The 21817-nt window shown below is 38.6% G+C and overlaps 1 protein-coding gene across 1 annotated transcript in view; it reads right to left on the bottom strand.

The window, feature by feature from the left end:
- The window catches only part of SLC9A4 (solute carrier family 9 member A4), a 33638-nt gene extending 12026 nt beyond the window's left edge, over positions 1-21612 (bottom strand). The window contains exons 1-8 of the mRNA XM_052664729.1: positions 20734-21612; positions 17835-18298; positions 12042-12301; positions 9253-9470; positions 4856-5058; positions 4097-4183; positions 2782-2852; positions 292-453 (exon numbers count right to left, since the gene is read on the bottom strand). Of these exons, the coding sequence (XP_052520689.1) occupies positions 292-453; positions 2782-2852; positions 4097-4183; positions 4856-5058; positions 9253-9470; positions 12042-12301; positions 17835-18298; positions 20734-20995 (1727 nt within the window). The 5' untranslated portion in view covers positions 20996-21612. The remainder of the gene's footprint in view (positions 1-291; positions 454-2781; positions 2853-4096; positions 4184-4855; positions 5059-9252; positions 9471-12041; positions 12302-17834; positions 18299-20733) is intronic.
- Between the last annotated feature and the right edge of the window lie 205 nt (positions 21613-21817).

Genomic DNA, 21817 nt, shown 5'->3' with positions numbered 1-21817 from the left:
TCTCTTCCAAACTGCCCATCACTGAAGAAAAATATAGAAAGGGAAAAAAAAGAAAAAAAAAAAAGAAAAAGAAAAAAAAAAGGTGGTTATTCTTAATTTTCACTCTATGAACAAAGAATCAATGTGCAAATATGATGAGTGCCAAAGTGCTGGCCCAAAACACCTTCTCTCCTCACTACTGTCTTTATCTAACTTCTCTGTTAAAGTCATAAAATTTCTTGGGTGGTTCCTCTTTGTTCTCTCCTTCCATCTTGTCCTTACTCTGCAAAGGATAAAGAATTCCATACTCACTGTAAAGAAGCTGTGGAAGATTCTGAAATTTTCATGGCATTCTCAGCCATCTCAATGGCCAGTTTTATTTCCATCTTTTTATACAATGACACAATGCTGGATTTGGGTTGATGTTCCCGAATTAAGATTTTCTTCAAATACTTGTTGTCAAACTTCTTAAATCTGTAAAAGAGATGCCAAAATAAAGGGTAGGGAAATTTGTTGTTGTTGTTGTTGCTGTTATTTCTGTGGAAATAAGCTGATGTTCATTCAAATGTGCACACATAAATTAGCAGTAGAAACTGAATCTAAGTTGGAGGCGCCTGTGGACCCCTGAAGTACAAGTGAACAGAGACTTTTAGGGGCACATTTGGTGTGGTTTGCTGGTCCATAGAGATTGTGAAACCCACTGGACGACAGAAAGAATAAAGCTACAATCAAAACAAAACAAAACAAGACAAAACAAAACAAAAGGCTGGGAATGTGTTTGCATATAACCCTACCACATTTGTAAGAAAAGAACGTGGCCAGTTTCCATGCTTTCGTACAAACATTGTATTCTAATAGAGCATAACAGCAGCAGCTGCTCTTACAGTAATCCTGGCCTATTCAGCCAGCCACCAATAATGCTCCAAATGCCCCTGAAGTATTTTGGGCCCATTATGCTGCTGATAATTTTGAATCCCGACAATTAGAGCGGAGAAAATATATTTCTTTGTATTCTGAATGTCAGAGGGGTTGAATGGACCTCAAAGTGCTATGTACATGCATGCTGCAGATTGAAAAATATCTCTAATGTATGGCATAATTTAAGTGTGAATGTATGTGTGTGGTTTGGAACAGGTATGTCCTTTTAGGCAGATGTTTATCAGCACAGCAGCAAATTTTCTTACAGCTTTCTATCAAAGGAACATATTACTACAGCAAGGTAATGCATTCCACAATGCTAAGAAAAAGCAATAGAGTTTGCACATTTTCTTTTCTTAAAATCTGGTCTTTATACTTTAATAGAAAAGACAGGTATATAAAAGTTTCCACCGAAAATGGAGCTCTTTATGTTTTTCTGTGTACCAGGCAGCTATTTGAAGTGTTATCTCTTTTTGATCTATTTATCTAATTAATTTTAGTTATCTGAATCTAGTTATCAAATTAATTCTGACACACATATGTTAGGCATCTTTAAAGCTACAGAGAAAAATCTAGTGAATACAATTATCTTACATTAAATGTTTTCACATACAATGTGCTATTTGATTCTGCTTCTGAATTGAAACATTACATTCACAAAAAAAAGGACAAAATTATCATAGTTGCCGAGATGTGCATTCTAGAGGAAATAATACTTTTTTCACACTGGAATGTGGAAATGCAGTTATTTGAATGGAATTACTGCTTCAGGAGGGATTTGTTCAGCCTATTGGCCGCACAGGCATTGATGTAGTCTTAGGGGGTAGCCTAAAGCTATCTCTACTTTGAGAACCAGAAAGACATTTCGGCATCCAGGTCCAGTTATGTACCCTATCTGCATCTTCATACCCTGATGGGACAAGAACTGTATGTAAACCAGCCTTCTTCTTCGCACTCCCATAGGGAAAATCCAGTTGTAATGGCTGCTGCAACATGTCCCAGCAGACACCAATCTGGATTACTGGATTCCAGTACTGAAAGGTAAGCCAAAGGACTCAGGCACAGAAGTCTAAGCACAGCCTAAAGGACAACATTTAGCCCATGGCTTCTGAGAAAAAGGAAGGTATGTCTCTACACCTCCATTCACATGCTGAGGTGCTGGCCAGCATGACCACTGCAATCACTTGGGGAAGAAGGCAGCTCAGAATGTTGGGTTGGTCTCTTCTGAGCAATGCCTGGATCCACAAAACTTCAAAAAAATCACCTTATCTTGCTCATAGAAGACCTATCACAGGTTCTGTGGTTTCTGAGTAAAGACTAGCTTGAAGCTATCAACTTGGCTAATAGATACTCATATTCCACTAATTCCTGCAGTGTTATATATGTTACATGCTATGTATTTACAGCTGACTGAGTACAAAGACCTGTAAGAACAAATGGGTAACATTTTCACCTACAAAGAATAATATTTGCCAAAGAGGCTTAAAGAGAGAGGCAGTGAAACACCACTCCCTACTCCAAATCCAATCTAAATCCTAAGGAAGCACTGCCACAGATCAAAGATTTATGCCAAAGCATACACACAGCATCCAAAGCTGAGGCAGGCAACATGAGTTTATCTACTGTGTTTTTCTTTAAGAAGGGTTCATTTTCTCCCTGTTTGTGCAGAAGCATTTTAGCAGACAGCATATAGGCACTGCACTCCCGAGAGAGTTGTTACTCAGGAGTTCACCTTTAAAAAGAGACACTGAATGTCTCAAATATTTTCATGCTATTTTTGCCTCGTGGAGCATAAGATGGATTTCTTATTTTATTTACTTTTTTTATTTTACATCACAGATGATAGGCTATTTTATTGTAACAGTCTGAGTAAGATATGCTTACTTATCTCTCAGCTGGTAATGACTCCAATGTCCACATATATCTTCAACACCAGCCTTCAAATGATCCATCAACTAGAGAAAAAAAAAGCGGTCATTATGAGAAAATGGTGTCATCACAAATATGCAACTGTTGACAAGATTTTGAGATTATTAAATGGGGAGGGTGAGTTAATTCTGAAAACATCTAAAAATCAGGGCCAATATCCCGTTATGCACTGTCACGGGTCCTGTGCTTGGCTGCTGCGTCAATATGTTGATTGAAGTGGTAATTCTGTCAATATACCATAATCTTACCATCACCTAGCAAAACACAGACCCATGTAAAGGACTATTCCCTGTAGAAAACAGTACTGAGCATCCAAGCAGCATTCTCTTCTTTGTCTACCATGACCAAAACCTAAATTATTGGGTTTGTGAAGCAAGTCTCCTCTCAGCATACCTGACATCCTTCCACATGCATGAGGGCAGGTACTCTACACTATAACTTTTACCCCAAGACTGCAAATCCTCTGATGATTTTGCATATTATCATGAGAACGGCATCACTACAATCAGAATCTTCAATCATCTTTTTTTGTGTATGTTTCCAGCATTACAGAAATAAATAGATAGAAAATGACCAATTCTTCATACATTTTGATTTTAAACAAAACTTATTCAAAGCTAAGTGTAAAAGCTGAAATAGCAAGAATTAAGTTCACCTCAAGTTGAAATCAGTTGAGATTTTCTGATTTTGCCAGTGTCCTTGAATGTGTTTAAGGCACAACTTTTAGTTAATTTTGGATACATTCCTACTGTGAAAAGGAAAGCATGTACTTATATTTTGTTTAGTGCTACTGTCGGTTTGAGCAGCTTTTTGTTATTTTGTGTATCGGTAACTTGAGAGCTAAAGCAAATGTTTGAAAGGGAAAAATATCATTATTCAGAATAATTTGGAGTGAAATTTGCAGACCAATGGTTCAACACATTTCAGTTCAGTAAAACTTTAAAACTTTAAGGTGTCAGTGTTTATAAGCAATCAAAAGATAACAACAAAGGTATCTGACAAATCTAGCTGGAAAGGATGATAAGTGCATTTAATAAATTCTACTTCTGTGTGTCTTTCCTACCACAGTTACAAGCATCCAGATGTAAGAGATCTGCTATGCTGTAACTATTATGGTACAAATATGGCAGTTACTATGGGTTCAAATGAAAAATCATGTTTTAAATATTATGCCTAGGATTTCCTCCAAATTTTCTAAACTGCATCCAGAGCTAAAACACCCTTTCTTTTCTTCTTTTTAGAGTACCAGCTACTGATATAAAAAACTTACTCGCATGTGAATTTCTTCATTGATGGACTCCTTTTTGTTGGTCTTTTTAACATCCAGATATCTGACCAATGGTCCAATCGTGATTCCCTGCATTTGGAAAAAATGAGTTGAGATGTTAAAATGTTAATAAACATTAAAAAAAAAAAAGAAAAAAAGAAAAAAAGAAAAAGAGAGAGAAAGCAAGTAAATGGATTTCATTTTAATCTGTCAGAAAATTTTTCTCTTAGAGTAATTAGGGGTTAAACTGGAAGAGGGTTAAAACTAAAACCTTAATATATATATATATGGCTATTTTTAAAATCAGTATCATATTTATCAAGGTATTTTAACTACGTAAGGTAAGTGACTCTTTGTCAAATTTCACACACAAAAAAAAACTTCACTTGAATGAAAACATTGTCTTTTCGAGGTCCCTACAATCCTGACACTTCAATATTTTCAAAATTATTATTTTTTGTAATGTTGAAACCATTTTCAGCTGCTCCCAATTCCCTATTGCACAACTAGAGAATCTGGCATTTAAAAAGGGGATACAAAACAAAACTGGTTTATTGAAACATTCTGATGGGATCTAAGTGCCTAACCACAAGTGTGTAGAGTTTCATGGGCACTCTAAAGTATATGAAATCTTTGTATGGGGAAATAAAGAGCATGGGACATCCAGAAGATCCAGTTCCTCCTTGCAGGGCACTGTAAGCCAAGTGGAATAAACTAATCACCTCAGATATGTGAAAGCAACTCATTAAGAAATACAGTTACCTGGATGAACACGGTGAAATATATAACTACAAGTGTAGCAGTAATGAACAATTTTTTTCTTGGGAAGAGTTTCACTGGAAGCAAGAACGCAAGAGAAAAGCTGCTGGCTCCTCGAAGACCACTGTAGGAAATAATGAGTTGGTCTTTGAAGGTGAAAGGATACGTTCGGAACTTGTTACTAATGTAGAAGAGGGCAAATACACCTAGAAAGGCCAAAAAACAAACAAAAACAAAAACAAACAAATAAACAAAAAGCATTACTATTAGGCAAGCAGGAAAAGACTATTTGAAACAAAACGACATCTTGTCCTAGGAAGCTGTTGACAGACATTTCTTTTGATTTTTGTTTTTTTTTTGGTAAGTTCTCTTTGATCAACTGCTGTATCTGCCTTATGTGAAAAAATATCTTAGAAAAAGAGCATATTTACTAACTGCTTCAAGTTTTAAATGTACATATGGGTTTTGAAGTGAGATTAGGGGAACAGATTTACTTCCTATATTCATATTGCACAGTTCTTTGAAATGTTGTGAAAAAAAGGTAAACCACTAGAAAACATTTTTTCGTGTGCTTTCCCTTGCAATGTTTCCTGCTTTCTGCACATGATCTGCCCAAAATGTTTGAACAGTTATTTATTAACATGTCCTGTGGACAAGTTTACTGAAAGGCACAAAGTAATAGCATTTTAATTTTGAATCCCCCAGTTTAATGTCTCTGTAATTCTGTTTATTTCTTTGCTTTCATTTCCCTGTTAATAAAAAGTTAATCAGACAGTCTGTGGCTGTGCAAGGGCTGCAGTTTTTGCTTTACAGAGTACATTTAGTGAACTGCTTGAGTTTCTCTTAATCTTCTTTATCATAAGACATGTGTCTTATGATTTTGTGTAAACTGTTACGCTGCAGAAATAAATGTTGAATATTGTGCAGACAAACCTAATACACTATGCTAGACATCAACTACTCACATTGAAACTGTGTTATGTGAGGTGTCATCTCTGGGCCAATTCTTTTTACTTTATTCAAGCTACAGAGAAAATCATTTTGGCAAGCAAGTTCAAGACAAATATTTTGGCCTTCCTCAAGAAAACTCTAGCACTCACCTAGGTGTCCAAGAGATAAACGAACGTGGCAGAAAAGTGACCTTTGTATACATTTGTGTACAAATTGCTTTGTACAAAAGCAATTTTGCTGTCTTTGTCTGAAGGATAGTTCTATATGGACTCCAAAATTGAGCTTTTAAAAACTTACAGACTATGCTTTGTCCAAAATAAGAAAGAAAATATTTAATAATTACTGCCTTCTTGCTGTCAGCCTGCAAGAGTCATATCACCTCTGTGGTTGAGTACTTATGTCAACACCATATAACAGAGCTGTTCTCATGCATATTTTTGAATCTCCATAGATCTTCCTCTTTTTCCTCTAGTTAAATGCCTTCCTCCAGGTCTTGAATTTCAAAGATCTTGAAACTTCTATCAACTTTGAGAGTCAAACTACTATTTCTTCCTGCTTTGCTTTTCTATTTGAGTTTGGAATGAACCACTTCAGAATTCTACAAAATGTCATCTGAATGTCAGTTCCTCAGTGCCAACAGTCAGTTCCTTAGTGCCTCCTAAGTGCCAACACTTAGTTGGTCCCAGACTCAGAGTACTGTAGGTTGGAAACGAACTTTGAAGGTCATCTAGTTCAAACTCCTGCTCAAAGCATCTAATCAGATCAGGCTGTTCAGAGTTCCAATCTAGTCTTGAATGCACTCAAGGACTGAGAGCTGTGCTGCATTTATAACAGCGGAGCACTCTTACATTAAGAAATTATTTCCTACTCTCTATTTAAAAATTTTAGTGTTCCAGCTTGTATCTGCTGTCTCTTATCCTACTGCACCTCTGTGAATTCTGGTTTCATCATCTCTCTATCCTCTGACCGACTACTTATAGATATCAATAGGGCTACTTCAAGCTACCTCTTTTTCAGGCTGAGCAGAGCCAGCTCTCAGACTCTTCTTGTATGTCCAGCGCTCACCACTTTGGAAGCCTCTACTGCACTTAATCCATGACCTCTTTACCAGGAAGTCCAAACTGAACACAGCACTCCAGACACAGCAAATACTCTTACTGTTGCTGAATAGAGAGGAAGAAATTCTTCCTTGGACCTACTGGCTACACACTTGCTAGTGAAGTGCAGGATGCAGTTGTTCCTCTTTACCAAAAAGGCACACTTCAACTTTTGTTCAGCCTGTTGTCTACCTAGTGAGGTCCTTCTCTACAAAGCTAATTCCAGCCTGTGTTAGTACACAGAGTGATTGCAACCAAGATGCAACCAAGACTGCAACCAAGATGTAGGGATTCTACGTTGCTTTTTCTGAGCTTTGGGAGCTCTCCTTCAGAACTTTTTTTCCAGTCTCTTCAGTTCTCATAGAATACTAGCCTTGCCATCCATTATATTGACTACTCCCTTCAGCTTGATGTCAGCTGCAAACTCGCTGAGTGTACACTCCATTCCACCCTCCAGGTCATTAATGAAAGCTATGCTGATCCCTCCACTGAGCCCTGAGGGATGTCGCTAGAATCACAGAATAATAGAATCACAGAACAGTCTTAGTTGGAAGGAACCCTTAAGATCATGTAGTTCCAGCCCCATGCTACAGACAGGGACACCTCCCACTAAACCAGGTTACTCAAAGCCCCATCCAGTCTAGCCTTGAACACATTCACAACCTCCCTGGGCAAAAGGTTCCAGAGTCTCACCACCCTCACGGAAAAGAATTCCTTCCTAATATCTAGTCTAAATCTATTCTCTTCCAGTTTAAAACCATTCTCTGTTGTCCTGTTGCCACATTTCCCTATGAAAAGTCCCTCCCCAGCTTTCCTGGAGACCCCCTTCAGGTACTACAAGGCCACTACAAAGTCCTTCCGGAGCCTTCTCTTCTCCAATCTGGAGAGCACCAACTCTTTCAGCCTGTTGCTGTAGGGAAGGTGCTCCAGCCTTCTGATCATCTTCGTGGCCCTCCTCTGGACCCTCTCCAACAGCTTCATGTCCTTCTTGTGTTGAAGGACCAGAACTGGACATAGTACTCCAAGTGGGAGCTCATGAGAGCAGGGTAGAGGGGCAGAATCACCTCCCTTAACCTGCTGGTCACACATATCTTGATGCAACCCAGGATACGGTTGGCTATAATCCTGATGTTTGTCTACTAGCTTGCACCCCTCAGGATCTTATTTTTCACAGTCTCATGGTCACTGCAGTCAGAGCTGCCCTTGATCTTCACATCTTCAGATGTTCCTTCCTTCTATGCGAGTAGAAGAAAAGACAAAGCATAATTCATGGTTGTCTCATTGACAAATGCATCAAGAAATTTTGTTCAACATTTTTCAGAAAACTCATGGATAGCCATATTGCTCTTCTAACAAATACTGGCATAGTTAAAATCTCCCATGAGTATAAGGGCCTGTAATACTTTCTCCAGTGCATAAGCAATGCTTTGTCTGTCTCCTTTTCTAGATTAGAAGATCTGCAGTAGACAACTATTAAAACATCAGATGTACTGGTCTCTCTGAACCACTGGTCCTCTGATTATTGTGCACATACTTTCTGTTGGCTCGTCACCTTTGCCAAGGGAAAGCTGCATACATTCAATCTGTACTTTTATAAAGAGCACAGTTCATCTTCCTTGTCTTCCCGTTCTGTCTTTCTCAACTTTTCAAAGTTTCTGCTGGCCCATCCTTGTCATCAGGAGAAGATGAGAAATGGTGTCCCACAGCTACTGTGACATCCTCTAAGAAATCCTCTGCCCATGCTCAAGGAATCATAGTCTCATAGATGAGGAAGTAGGAGACCTTTGTAAGAACAGGAAAATACTGCATGCAGAAATTGAATAATTTCATAGGCACTACTTTCTAGTGGTTTAAAACTTCAGTCCAAACTGACTTGTGAAGATCATTAGTATAGCACGGATTGCAACCTTGTGCAGTGCTATCGACTTGAGGAAATGCAGCTGGAAATCTGCCTAGAAGAAAAGGACGTGGGGTGCTGGTCGGCAGCTGGCTAAACGGTTACACAATGTGATGAAAATACTGTGAAGCCCACTTATCCACGGGCATATAGTTAACTAAGATGTCTGCTTCTGTATAGGCATAATCATGACAATGTTTCAATTTTGCTTAATATTTTCTATTCTTACTTAATCATGTAGTCTGTGATTGAAAACTGGCATTAAGATTTGTTTGATGTTTTTCCTTCTTTTTCTGCATGTGTGGATAAATGAAATGAAGCTGTCTGTAATGCATGCCTAGTAAATTTATTATTAAACTGGTTATACCAGTCTGCACCTGTTTTTCTAACATACCTTTGCACTAAAAGATTTCTTTCAGAGATGCAGACCAGGTTGTCTGCAAAAACTGACTTACTTAGTGTCCTCCAAATGAGGCAGAAAAGCAGAGTGAAGCAAATAAAAGCCCAGTTCCACTCATGATTTTTCCCCACTGTAGACACTCCCATGAAAACAAAGATCAGGGTCTCGCTGACGCTGCTCAACATCTTCATGAAGTATTTTATTGTTGTGTAGGAATTCTGGGAAACATTCTCCTCCACATATTTTTTCATAGTCACTGCACATGCTGTCATCCTGTAGGAGGTAAAACATCAGAGAGCAACCACAAACTGCTTTTGCTGTTGTTTGTTTTGTTTGTTCTTGATTTAATAGCAACTTGAGACTGCATTCATAGTCTTCACTATCAAATCTTAACCCTCCTAGTATAATGTAGCATTTTATTTCTTCAGTAATGCTAGCTATTTCAGTTAAGTAAAAGAACTCATTCAGCTTTATGAATCCATTTTGTATACAGGAAAAAGGAAGCAAATCAGTCAGCTTCTCTTGAGGGGAAATGAGGATATCACATTCCTGTTCAAAGTCCTTTTTATTCTGAATGCATAATGCACAACCACCAAGCATCAAATATTTGAGTATCAAACAAAGGGCAGTCAATTTTGTACCAGGCTGTGGCTGTATTAATTAGAGGGACATAACCTGCCTCTGACTGATCTTTGCCTTGAGGTGCAAGGCAAAGAGAACACGGCTGTAGTTCTATGCAGGGATCAAAGACTCCAGTGAGTCCTTGCCAGCTGGTTGGCAGATCAGCAGAACCAGGACAAGCTTCAGAAATTCTCCTCCCATAGAAGTCTACTGCTGCACAGCAGGGGAAAATTTAATTACCCTACAGATACGTCCTTCATTCCTTTTAGTTAACCAGGGTGTGGAAAATACTCCTAAGGAAGGAAAGGAATTTTTTTCCACTCTTTAGTCTTTGTTACTCAAGCTAGAGCCAGCTTCAGAGGTATCAGCCATGACCCAACACAGATACTTGTCATATTCATGTTGAGCAGTAGTCTTCAAGCAGGACTACTGAACAGTTTACTCTTATCTCCTTCATTTTCCACAGCTGTAGATAATTAGATAGATTTAGTGCAAGGCTAATAATATATTCCATCATCTGTCTAATTCCTGTTGATGTTATTTAGTCTTTGGGGGGCTTCTTGTGATGATATTTTTCCAAACTTGTAAATTTGGAGAACATTGACTGCTCACTAAATAAGCCTTTATCTAGTTTCTGTTCTTTTAATTTCTGTTGAAGAAATCTCAAGGGTATTCTGGTAGAACTGAGCAGGTCCAAGGACATTCTAAGGCAATGTCATTAGGCATTAAATTTTAATACTGTTGACTTTCAGAGATACATGCATAATCAACTTTCATGATATAAGTGAAAAATGAATGAATTCCTCAATAATTTAGAAGGGTGACTATAAGTTCCCATCCCCAAAACAAGCAATAATTTTCTTAATGAAGCAGTAAGAATAATAAATCCCAATTATATTAACATTTTTTATTACTAACAACTTCAGTGCCCTAATGAAAATCACAAGTAAGAGAACATAGAGGTATGTAGTATAGTGTAATGGGTAGGCAAGGAAGCAGTATTCTGGGCAGTGCTAGTAGGAAAGAGCCCATGCGGTATTAGCGCTCACTATGTAGTAGGTCTCATCCTGCTCATCCCCCTAACTTTAAGGTTAGGGTTAAGTATCTCAGATACCCAAGACCAAAGATTTTGGAGACAAAAAACAAAGCCCAAGATCAATTCCTTTGTCTCATAGCTCAGAGAAACTCATTTCTTATCTAAATAGTTGTTTAGATGGATATGGATAATATTCTAATCTGGCTTTCCAGAGTTAGTACAAAGCCAGTCATTCTCTGAAGCTAACCAAACCTGAGTTTGATAGGTAGGAATGTTCAGATTTAAATACCTCAACAGTTACACACTTTTATTTATTACCTTTGTCAACTGAATTGCCCCCAACAGGAAGCATCTTTCTGGAGATTCCTGTCCTCCAAGAGACCAAAATCCACAAAGACTCCACTGGCACATGAGCTCAAAGCCACCCACTAGCCAATCACTGATCTCCATAGCATCTCACAGCATTAGCTACAGGTTTAGCTACCTTGCCAAGTGGCCTGTTCTTTACCTTTCCTTCTTCTGAAGAGTTGTTAGGCGCAGAATCCTTCGAATCTCCTTATGAGCAGTCTTACTCTAATATCTCTCACTTTTACCCCCTATTCCTTTCTCTTCTTCCAGTAATGCTACTCAAACCTAGTGTAATTCCAGTAAATCATGTCATAAATGATTTTCAAAATGTATTTTCAAAATACACAAGAGCAATAACCCTAACATTCCTAAGTTTTTAAATTTCCACTCATTACTTTTCATCTCTATTCTTATCCAGTGTTGAATGCTTAGCATAAAGGCACATACACAAGTCTATTATGAATCCATTTTCTCACTGAACTGGTTCTGCCAGGGGTAGAATATTCCCTCATGCTCTGAGGAACAGAAAACTGTCAATTGGTGGCAACAGCAGACATCATACTCACATTTTGCAAGATTTTTTTTCCAGGGGGCAAAAATAAAAAAATAAATTGTCAGCATAGATATCTATTCCTCAGTAGTAAATCTCTGCCTACACTGAGTGTAGGCTTGCTTCTCCTAACTATCACTGCACTTACAGACCACTTAGAAGCTGTTTACTGTAGGTCTGAGGCTGAAAATGTTGATATTAGTACAACAACAATCTCAAGTAAACCATCTCCATGAAACATTGCCCCTTTCCCCAAGAGAGCGTCTGAAAAGACACAAGGAATACTCACGCCAAGATACCTGAGAGGTAAAGGATTTCAGCACACAAGTATGACAGGTAGCTGAACATGAAGACCAGCAGGGGTTCGATAGCGGAGACGTTGTGGGTGAACCGAGTCATGAGGGCTGAAACAAACCCGAAGACAACACCAAACAGCATGCCACCCAGACCCACAACGAAGAAGCGAGCAAAGCCAGCGAGGATATCAATGGATTCAATCTCTTCGTACTTGTGCATCTGGGTGAAGGCGATGAAGATGTTGTATAATACCTGTGTGCAAAATGAGATGATAGCTGCCAGGCGTCTTTCAGAAGCTTGCAGACTTACTCATTTGATACATATATCTATGCACGCATGTGTGCCAGATATTGCTTTAGGCAAATCAGCAAAGTAATATTGAAATCTCAGATGGCTCATAACACATCCCAAACTAGGTGCTTTCCAAGTATTCTGAAAATGGCAAAAAAATGGAGAGTAGGTTGATGGTTATGTAAAAAGAGTAAAACTCTCAGGGATCAAATGTAATTAATGTACCTGAAAAATACTCATGCTTTTTTGGTTTTTGTATCAGATGTTCAGAGCTCAGCTGAGTACCTTACCATGCCCACATGGACTCTCACATTCTCCTTCTGACTCATGATGGGGCAGGGCAGAAACTGCAAAATGTACTTCTTACATAAATCCTGTTTACCTTGTCTGTATGATCTGTAAATTGAACACACTTCATTGGGTGGACTCTGAAATATCAAATGTCCTTCAGTAGTGCTTGATGCATAAAAATCGCTTAACATCACATCTCCAATGGGAAAGGAAGCAGGAGGAAGGGAAGGGAAGGGAAGGGAAGGGAAGGGAAGGGAAGGGAAGGGAAGGGAAGGGAAGGGAAGGGAAGGGAAGGGAAGGGAAGGGAAGGGAAGGGAAGGGAAGGGAAGGGAAGGGAAGGGAAGGGAAGGGAAGGGAAGGGAAGGGAAGGGAAGGGAAGGGAAGGGAAGGGAAGGGAAGGGAAGGGAAGGGAAGGGAAGGGAAGGGAAGGGAAGGGAAGGGAAGGGAAGGGAAGGGAAGGGAAGGGAAGGGAAGGGAAGGGAAGGGAAGGGAAGGGAAGGGAAGGGAAGGGAAGGGAAGAGAAGGGAAGGGAAATAAATGGCAACCTCAGATTCAGATTTTTTCTAGCTAGATAAGTACAGTTATTACAGTTCTGTCATTTGTGTTAAAGTAGAATACTTAGTTAATCAAAGTTTTAATGAATTGTCTTGTTAATACAATAATTATGGTCTATGCTGATTGACACTGAATAATCCAGAGTAAATGGCTGTCACATCTGCATTTACACAAAGAAATACCCGAAAGACACTTTCCCAGCCTGACTGAAATAAGCACTGGTCTGACTCTAAACCTCTTTACTTTTAATACTCTCTTTCAGAGCTACACTCAGTTGCCCCACCCACACTGATCCCTACATGTTTTGTAGGGGGAAGTTTGGGAGGGGAAGTTCACAGTCTCTGTACTCTCACATGTTTTATATTTAATGCCACTTAACCTTCTTCACAACCTTAAGTAAGAAATAAAAGATGATTCCATTTACGTAGTCTAGATCAGATAAATTTAAAATGCTCATATTATTAATAGTTCTCTTCTGCAGAAGTTCACGTTGAAAAATCTCAATTCTTTTGTAATTTCATCCATCTTTTAAAAACTAATTGAAAGAATGGGGTAGTAGTAAAAAGTTCTTAGAAGCTGCTGACAGTTGGCTACCATTAAGTCCTATCAGATCTATTTACAGGGAATGTCTAGTATATGGGAGTCACCTTTCAATTTTCAAGAGAATTTTGGGAACAACTAAAGACTCCGGTCCACTGTAGCTGTTGTACCAAAGCATTAGTTCCATCAAAACAGAGGAAAGTCATTGATCTTATCTGTTCTTCTTTGTTCTTTCTTCTTCATACAGTTAATTTCGGGAGACTATTAAGAAGATTAAAGTAGATATTTTCAGATAGAAGAATCAAGCTCATTAGGATAATAATTATTCTCCAGCTACTAGCCCATCTTAAATTGCTGCTGGGAGTGTATGACCTTGAGCTGTCAAACTGGTTGTTCTCTAGGAGTCTCATTGATAATATTTCTGGGGGACAGACAAAAACACAAAAAATATTTCATGAGAGCATCCCAAACAAAGTACTGAGCCTCATTTTTCCTTATGACTATGCATGAAAGTGATATGTAAAAAAAAGAAGCTGTGTCCCACAGCAAGCAAAATATCATGTACTTATTGTGCAGTGTCTGATTACAAAGTCTATTATCTTCTGTTCCCCCTTTCCTGCTGATTTCAACCTCTTCTTAAGACTTGAAATTCTTTATAAGTGATATCAAGGTACTGACCTGTGTAGTCTTTTCAATAATATGAATTATCATCAGCAAATGACTTTGTAAGTTTGTCCCTCCTTTTCTGCCTCCTAATGGATCTGTATAAGTGAATCAGCATAAAAGTGAAAATCATTGAAATGTGACATTATTTCCTTCTTTTTTATTTTATTTTTTTTTTTTTCTTCCTCCTGGTAGTGTGTTTTGTGAGAATAAACTGTTCTTTACAACAATTTACTTTGGGCATCACACAAGTAAGCCTCCATATAAAAGTTGTTCGACAAAGTTAACTTGGGGTGTTTCTACTAGCAGAAGAAATACCATATTTCTTTATATGGCAGAAAAGCTTGGAACAGCTCAGGATGCCTTGGATTGCTCACAAAGAAGGCATGGACTGATAGTTGCCCTCACTTAACTTTGTGAATGTCATGCTTTGAGTTTTTTGGAGGAGACACTACCATGTAGCAGTATACCACTAAATGACTGATAGAGCCAGGGTGAAGAAGAGCAAATATTACATTTTCATGCATGTCTCCTGGTGCTGGGCTCTCTGCTCCAGCTGCTGCTTCAGCAGTTGACATGACTTGAACATTGCACACAGTGCTCACATCAGGAGCTCTGGAAGCAAAGATTTTCAGATGACTGCCTTATCTACTAACATAGGCAGCCTTGAAAACGCTTTATTTCCTCTTTTAGATCACATGAATTTTAATTTATTTTTAACACAATGTGTCAACTTCAATGACAGGTGGAGTATCTCCATTCTCCTCCCTAACACATCTAATGGTCAAAGCTTTCCTAGAGACATCAGAGAGGTAAACTCAAATTCATTCAAACAGAAATTATTTTTATTGGATCTCCATCATGCTTGAGATTTTTTAACAGCTCTGTGACTGCACACAAAGAGAAGACACCATTAGAGAAAATGGTCTCTACAGCTTCATTTTCAGTATGACATGGCACACAGGTGTTCTCAGGGTTTCTGAGATCAGAAATGAAGTGGACAGGTGAAATATCAAGTTTTCTGATGCACATGTGCTCAGCTCCTGTCAAGATGAAATGGACTGGGCACATGCAGGAGTTGAGTTACAGAAACTTGAAACCCTTTGCAACAAAATTAGGGTCCTTCACTTGTTCAAGCTTGAATGACATTTGAGCTGTATTTACCAACATCACTGTTTCATTCAGGGCTTTGAAACTCTCACAGTGGGACCAATACTGCTTACACTATTCTGTTGCTAAAAGTCTGCTGAGAAAACACTGGGAAAAGAAACTAGCAGGACCTAGTGCCTTCTTGTTCCATTGACACGCAGCTTCAGTAAAGAGAATGGGAAAGGATATAAATGGGTTCAAAGGGTACAATTATCACAGTTATATGCATCTAAGGATACAATTATTATTTAGTTCCAGTCTTCAGTCACTGTTCCAACTCTGTAGTTTAGGAATTTTGTGCACTAAGGTATTAAACTCAGTATGAGAGAGGGAGAGCTATTGTTGCCTTGGGTATAATATTTCAGCAAAAATCATACCTGCTTATCCTGCCATTGAGAGAATAGCTGATAAGAGGCTAGACAGAACCAAGGGATATTTGTATTTAAATAATAAAAAAAAATATTTATTGTATCTAGGTGGTACTGCCTTTTAGACACGTTAAGTCCAATAAAGCTGGTAAGAGAGAAACAAGGAGGAAATGGTAATGTAAGAACAGTTTAAAAGATTTCAAAATAGTAAGTGAAGTGTGAAAGAGGAAAAAGCAATCTATTTGGGCTCCATCAGCATGATAAATAGTCTAGACTTCTCTGCATTTGTCTTGATAGAGATTTTGCAAATCTGAATGCCCAGAAAATGTCTTGAGAGGTGACTGATACAGAAATGTAACAGAGAAGTTCAACAAATGGATTGCCATGTAGCTGCTTTAAGAGATTTAAGGAGGAGGTGCATGGGGCAAAGGGACCTCACAGTCATGTAGAAAGACCTCCCTTTTGTTTCTTTTGCTAACACACCTTGTGCTGTATAAGAATACCTAAACACCTCTGTTTTTTAAGACTTTCTGACACTATAGATTTACACTGCAACAGGATCCTGACTGAAAGCTCACATAAATTCTCACATCATGGGTTCTCAGGACCCACATCATAAACACAGATGGGAACAAAGGAAAGACAGGGTAGAAAGCCAGGCAGACAACAGACCGAACAAGTTATTCCAGAATGAGGAACAGATACTACTTTCTGAAGTCTACACTGGAAGGAACCAAAAGACAGGTGGCAGTGATAGATGCACTGTGCTTTGTTAGTTACAGCTATAACACATAAGCAGTATGTATACAAGGTTAAGTAACATTTGTCCCTTAATTCTACTTTTGCCTTATATCTCTGATTCACCAAGGTGAAGGATTTATGATCACTGGGCTATGGCTGCAATAAATTATTTCATTCTTTTTCCACTAAACATTACTCATGAGCTGTATTTCTCCCATGAAGCCTTTGAGCAGTGAACTCCTTACAGCTTTTACAAGTCCAGGTTCTGCTGTACCCAATGTATAACAGTATCTCGATACCTTTTATGTGCTTTAGATTCCTGTGATTTAAATTCTGTAAAGATTATATCGAGAAAAACTCCTTAACCTGTACTTAACTTTCAGCACATAAACGCTCCTGTTGATCCCCGCCTAATGAATTTCCTGCTTGTTTGAAAAACATGTGGGTTCTACTAGTCCACAGCTAGAATTTCAAGTTGCTCCATACTTCAGTAAAAGCGTAGGGAAAATGGGGAAAGTAGTAGAAAAGGAGCTCTGTCAAAAACAAACAAATCACAAAAGCCCTCTTTTTTAAAAATGAAAAGCAAAGCATTGTTTTGAGTAATTGGAACAAGATTTTCAAGAAAGGCGAATACTTATTTGATGACAATTATTTTATCAATAGAAACAGTTTAGCAAAATCATTCATGGTTTCTGAAATTCCTGTCTAAGGTCTCTGGAGAATTTCCTGGAAGGGATCAAGGCTACCAGAGGCTGTCCATTTTTTTGCTGAGTGCTCCTAAGGCGTAAGACAAAGGAGGATCTCTTGCATTGCTATCCCTGCTGCTCTCGGTCCTAAAGGAGTACAGTTTTCTATTTATTTGCTTGCACAACACCGAGTGTGTTCCTATCAGCAAAATCTGCTTTCACTTATCCTTTCAATTTAGTGAATGCAAGATTAGGGTGTGCTGTCTTAATGTCTAACTAGAAACAATATCTCTTTCAGTGGCTTGAAAATGAAATGTTTATGAAAGAATTAATATAAGATGTAGTTTTTACATACATCAAAATTAATTGCGAGTTGCCAGTAGAATATGCATATTATACTGCATCAAAGATCTTTACAAAGTAGCCCATGCCCTGCATCCAATAACTCTCCAAGCAAAAAGAGTCCTAAGAGAAGCATATGAAGACTGGAAAGAAACTCACCACAGTTATGCCATCATTCAGCAATGATTCTCCAAAAATCATCATGTGAAGCTGCTCATTAACAGAAGCTTCTTCAAAAACTTCCAGAGCTGCTACAGGATCCACAGCTGAGATCATGCTGCCAAAGAGCAGGTTCTGCAGCAGGTTCAGGTCAGTCAGACCAAAGACTTCAATCTGGCAAATGCCATAGAGGGAGAGGCCAATCCCAAATGAGTTCAGCAGAGATCCTAGCACGGACCACCACAAGATGGACCCAAGGTTTTCAAAGAATGGACGAGTTGGCATGAAATAACCCTCTTCCAGCACAATGGGTGGAAGGAGATACAAGAAGTAAATACTTGTGTTCATCACCGGTGGGGATTTGTGGTCAGTACCAAAGATGATCGCTCCAACTAGTGCTCCAATGGCAATCAGGATGCAGCTTTCAGGCATGAGTCTTGGTAATCGGTGATAGAGATGGAAACCTTTAATAAAACATTTAAGTTAGCCTGAAGTCAGATATGTTTTGCCTGCCTTCAAACACTTAGTCTTCATATTGTCAGGTTCTAGTTTTAATATTACAAAAGTAAATGCACAAGTAGCACCATTCCCTTCAAAATGAAACAATCCTGGGTTTGGGCTGACCAGGAACCTGGATAAGCCCAAGGGAGCAGGGAGCAAGCAGCACAGATGCTAAGGTCTGCCCATCTCCTTCCACTTCCAGAAACATCTTGAATAATTTCCCAGACTCCAGATGAGCCACAGGCTGAGCAAGTGAATACTCATGAACACCACAAAATACAAAGCGGCTTCGTTATCACCAGGAATCAAGGCATGGCCACATAATGCTTTGTACAAGCTGACTAACCTTGCTTTTCTGGGAGTTCTAGTTTCTATGAAAGGTAAACAGTGCTCTGTAAAGAACTTTATGAGCTAGTTTCGTGGAAAAAAAAAAAAAAAAGAAAAAAAAAAAAACAAAACAACAACACTGGTTTCAGCTGAGTTGAAAGAGCTATTGACATCAAATAATAGAAAACAATGCATCCTGGGAAGGTTTTCTCCTTGCTAAAAATAAAGGTTCAGTCTACACTACCAAATGAAGCAGTCCAAAGAGATTTCCCATCAGGAAGGTTCAGCTTACATCCAGACAGCCAGATGCTCTTCTCTGCCCCAGAAAACAAACAGACATATCTGATCTGCCTGCAAGAACAGACCCTGACCCATAGGTTGCCTGGACACTGCCTGGGAGGAGGCTGTTGGACAGAGGCAGAAGTTCAGAAAGAGTTCATCTGCACTGATGCAACATGGATAGTTGGGCACAGCTTGCTGCCACAGTGTGCCTTCCCTTTAAAATATAGATGCAGCCAGGACATTTTAGAGAGAAAGAGCTACATTTAACTTATAAATGTTATGGGTATGGATCTCTTCCAACCTACCTTGATGCCCTGCTACTGTGGGTTTATGTAATTCTGCACATTTGACATGAGTATTGGTACCAACACTGAGATAGTATCTAATAATGCCTCATTCAGTTGCTGTATTAGGGATTGTATAATTAGTCATATTGTGAATAAGAGATGCCTTATCTCAAAATGTAAGGAATTGTTCAGAGTTTACATGAATGAGAATGAGACAAAGACAGTCATAAATGGTCATCTAGCTCTAGGTATCTCTGTTGAATGGTGGTTGGACCAGATGGCCTCCTGAGGTACCCTCCAACCTCAGCCATTCTGTGCTTCTGTGTGCAATCCAATGGGCCTGTTTTCATACTTAAAGCAAGATGAAATTTCATCTCATAACTTTAGCAGCCAATGACAAGTTTGCATTTTTGTGATGCGTGAATTATTCATGTTCAAAAGCAAAAGAAACAAAAACACGTTTTTCTGAAATTTAATATTATTTATTTGGGAAATATACTTATTTTTACCATAAAGTATGCTATGATCATAACACTACTATCGCATTTTAATTATTTTGATTAAAAATAAATTTAATTAATTTTAATTTCATTTTTAAATCATGTTCAAGACTTCTATCAGTTTTATCAAATAAAGGGATTCTTCTTCCCATTCTTCTGCCCATTCTATAGGAGTGCCTGAAAATCCCACTGAACTTCAAAAGAGCAGGGAAATCACTTATGTGTAGCTCTTCATTACTGCAATCATCTTCATTTATTTCATATTTCTGCTTTAGTTCCAAAAAGCCAAAATCAACTTAAGTCCAGTCATATAGATGCATAAGACACAGGGTGAGCATTTTTTTCTTTATTAATTACAGTCCCTATTTCTCCAAGAGTTGTCTCTCTTCTTTCAGATATGTACACTGAGCCCCAGGAGAAGCTAGATGTATTGAAGTACATTCTATAGGCATTTATGCTGCTTTTCCTATGACCAGTATCCGTTCAGGCTTCACCACCCTCCTCTGATGTTGCTTTCTGAGCAACATTAATCAACAAACATTTAAAACAAAAGTTTATAGGAAATTGCTTTCTATTATTCACATGACAGAAGGGTTCTTACTTTCCTCTTTCCCAAAGTAAGTACTGCTGAGGTTTCAGTCAGCTGTTTTCCTTATTTCTACAGCTGTGTCAGATTGTATAGTCTTGTGATATTTAATATTCATTGCAAGATATTTAAATATTAGAACAAAGGATTGGACAGCAGTGTGAGGAGGACATCCATTACTACACATTAGCATAGACAGCCCAAGAGAAATGAGAGTTAGAAATCATATACTTATTTCAATAATTTGAAAGCATTAAGAGGTGAAAGTTTGTCATTGTCATAATAATGACCTATTCTTTCCAGGATAGTACAGAAAAACAATCCCTAGCACAAAAGCATATGCAAGATACTTGGTTACATGGTATGTTTTTAATTCTTACCAATAAAGGAGGATCCAAAATACCATTTCCACTTACCTATTTTTGCAAGAGAGGCAAGAAGTATCCAAAGAGTGACTTCATATGGAATCTGCACATTGTTGTAGTCCACTGTGAAAACCTGCAGCCTCTTATTTTGTGAAGAGTCAACAGCATCAGCACGATCATGTTCATAGTGAGGCAACAAACTACTACCCAGGCTAGGCTCATCCAAATAAGCAGCAGCAGAAGGGCATGCCAGAGTCAACAGTGACAGCAAGTAACTCAGCATCTTCATATGTTCAAAGGCAGGAGAGCCCATGTTGAGGACTGTGGCTATCTGTTATAGAGCATATAGTGGGGTGCAAGAAAGCACACAACACTCACACCTGTTAATTCCCACTGCTCATAGCCACAGTCATTTCTTTCTCACTACTTCAGTTTCTTATTAGAGGCCCTTTTAAAAGCCCTAACGTACCTGCACTGCTCCTCGTATTACAGATGAAGCTGAAGTTTATATGAAGATACCAGTTCTGCAGGTTCCTCAGACCCAGATAAACCCCAGACACAGCATCACTCTGCTGAAAAGTAACGAGCTTTCTGGACACATTATTTTTCCAGCCTCTTTGATATTTTTCCCACTAATAACTATAAAAATCACCGATGTGCACTGTTCAGGCAGTAAGGGTAGCATAGGAAAACAGTATCAGATGGGCAGGACAGGCTCCATGCCTTCTTCTGCTTCCTTCAGTCCCTGTCTGCCTCCCTAGAGCAGCTGCACTGCAGGTACCACTCTTGGCACTGCTCCCTGCTTCTGTCTCACCTTGTAACAAAACCACTCGGTGTGCAAATAAACGTGATCGACAGGATTTGCAGTTGGGACATCTGGTGGAGGGCCACGCAAATTACATTCTCCTTTAGAAACTTGTTACCTCTTTTAAAGGCATGTATTTCACTTGGCACATAATAACAAACGTTATTAAAAAATAAAAATAAAATAAAAAAAAAAATGGATAGTTATCTCAGCTGATCTGATTTGACCACTTGGAGTCCAAAAGAAGACAACAAAAGAAGATTTTCTTCTGAACAGGAACCACTGCATTTTGCTTAGGTATAGCCATACACACAGATTGCAAGTTGCTTT

The sequence above is a fragment of the Tympanuchus pallidicinctus genome, unplaced genomic scaffold, assembly GCF_026119805.1.
Source record: "Tympanuchus pallidicinctus isolate F22 unplaced genomic scaffold, pur_lepc_1.0 scaffold6, whole genome shotgun sequence".
In the NCBI taxonomy this organism is placed as follows: Eukaryota; Metazoa; Chordata; class Aves; order Galliformes; family Phasianidae; genus Tympanuchus; species Tympanuchus pallidicinctus.
Note: the sequence above shows the minus strand (reverse complement) of the source record. Positions and strands in the feature narration are given on the sequence as shown.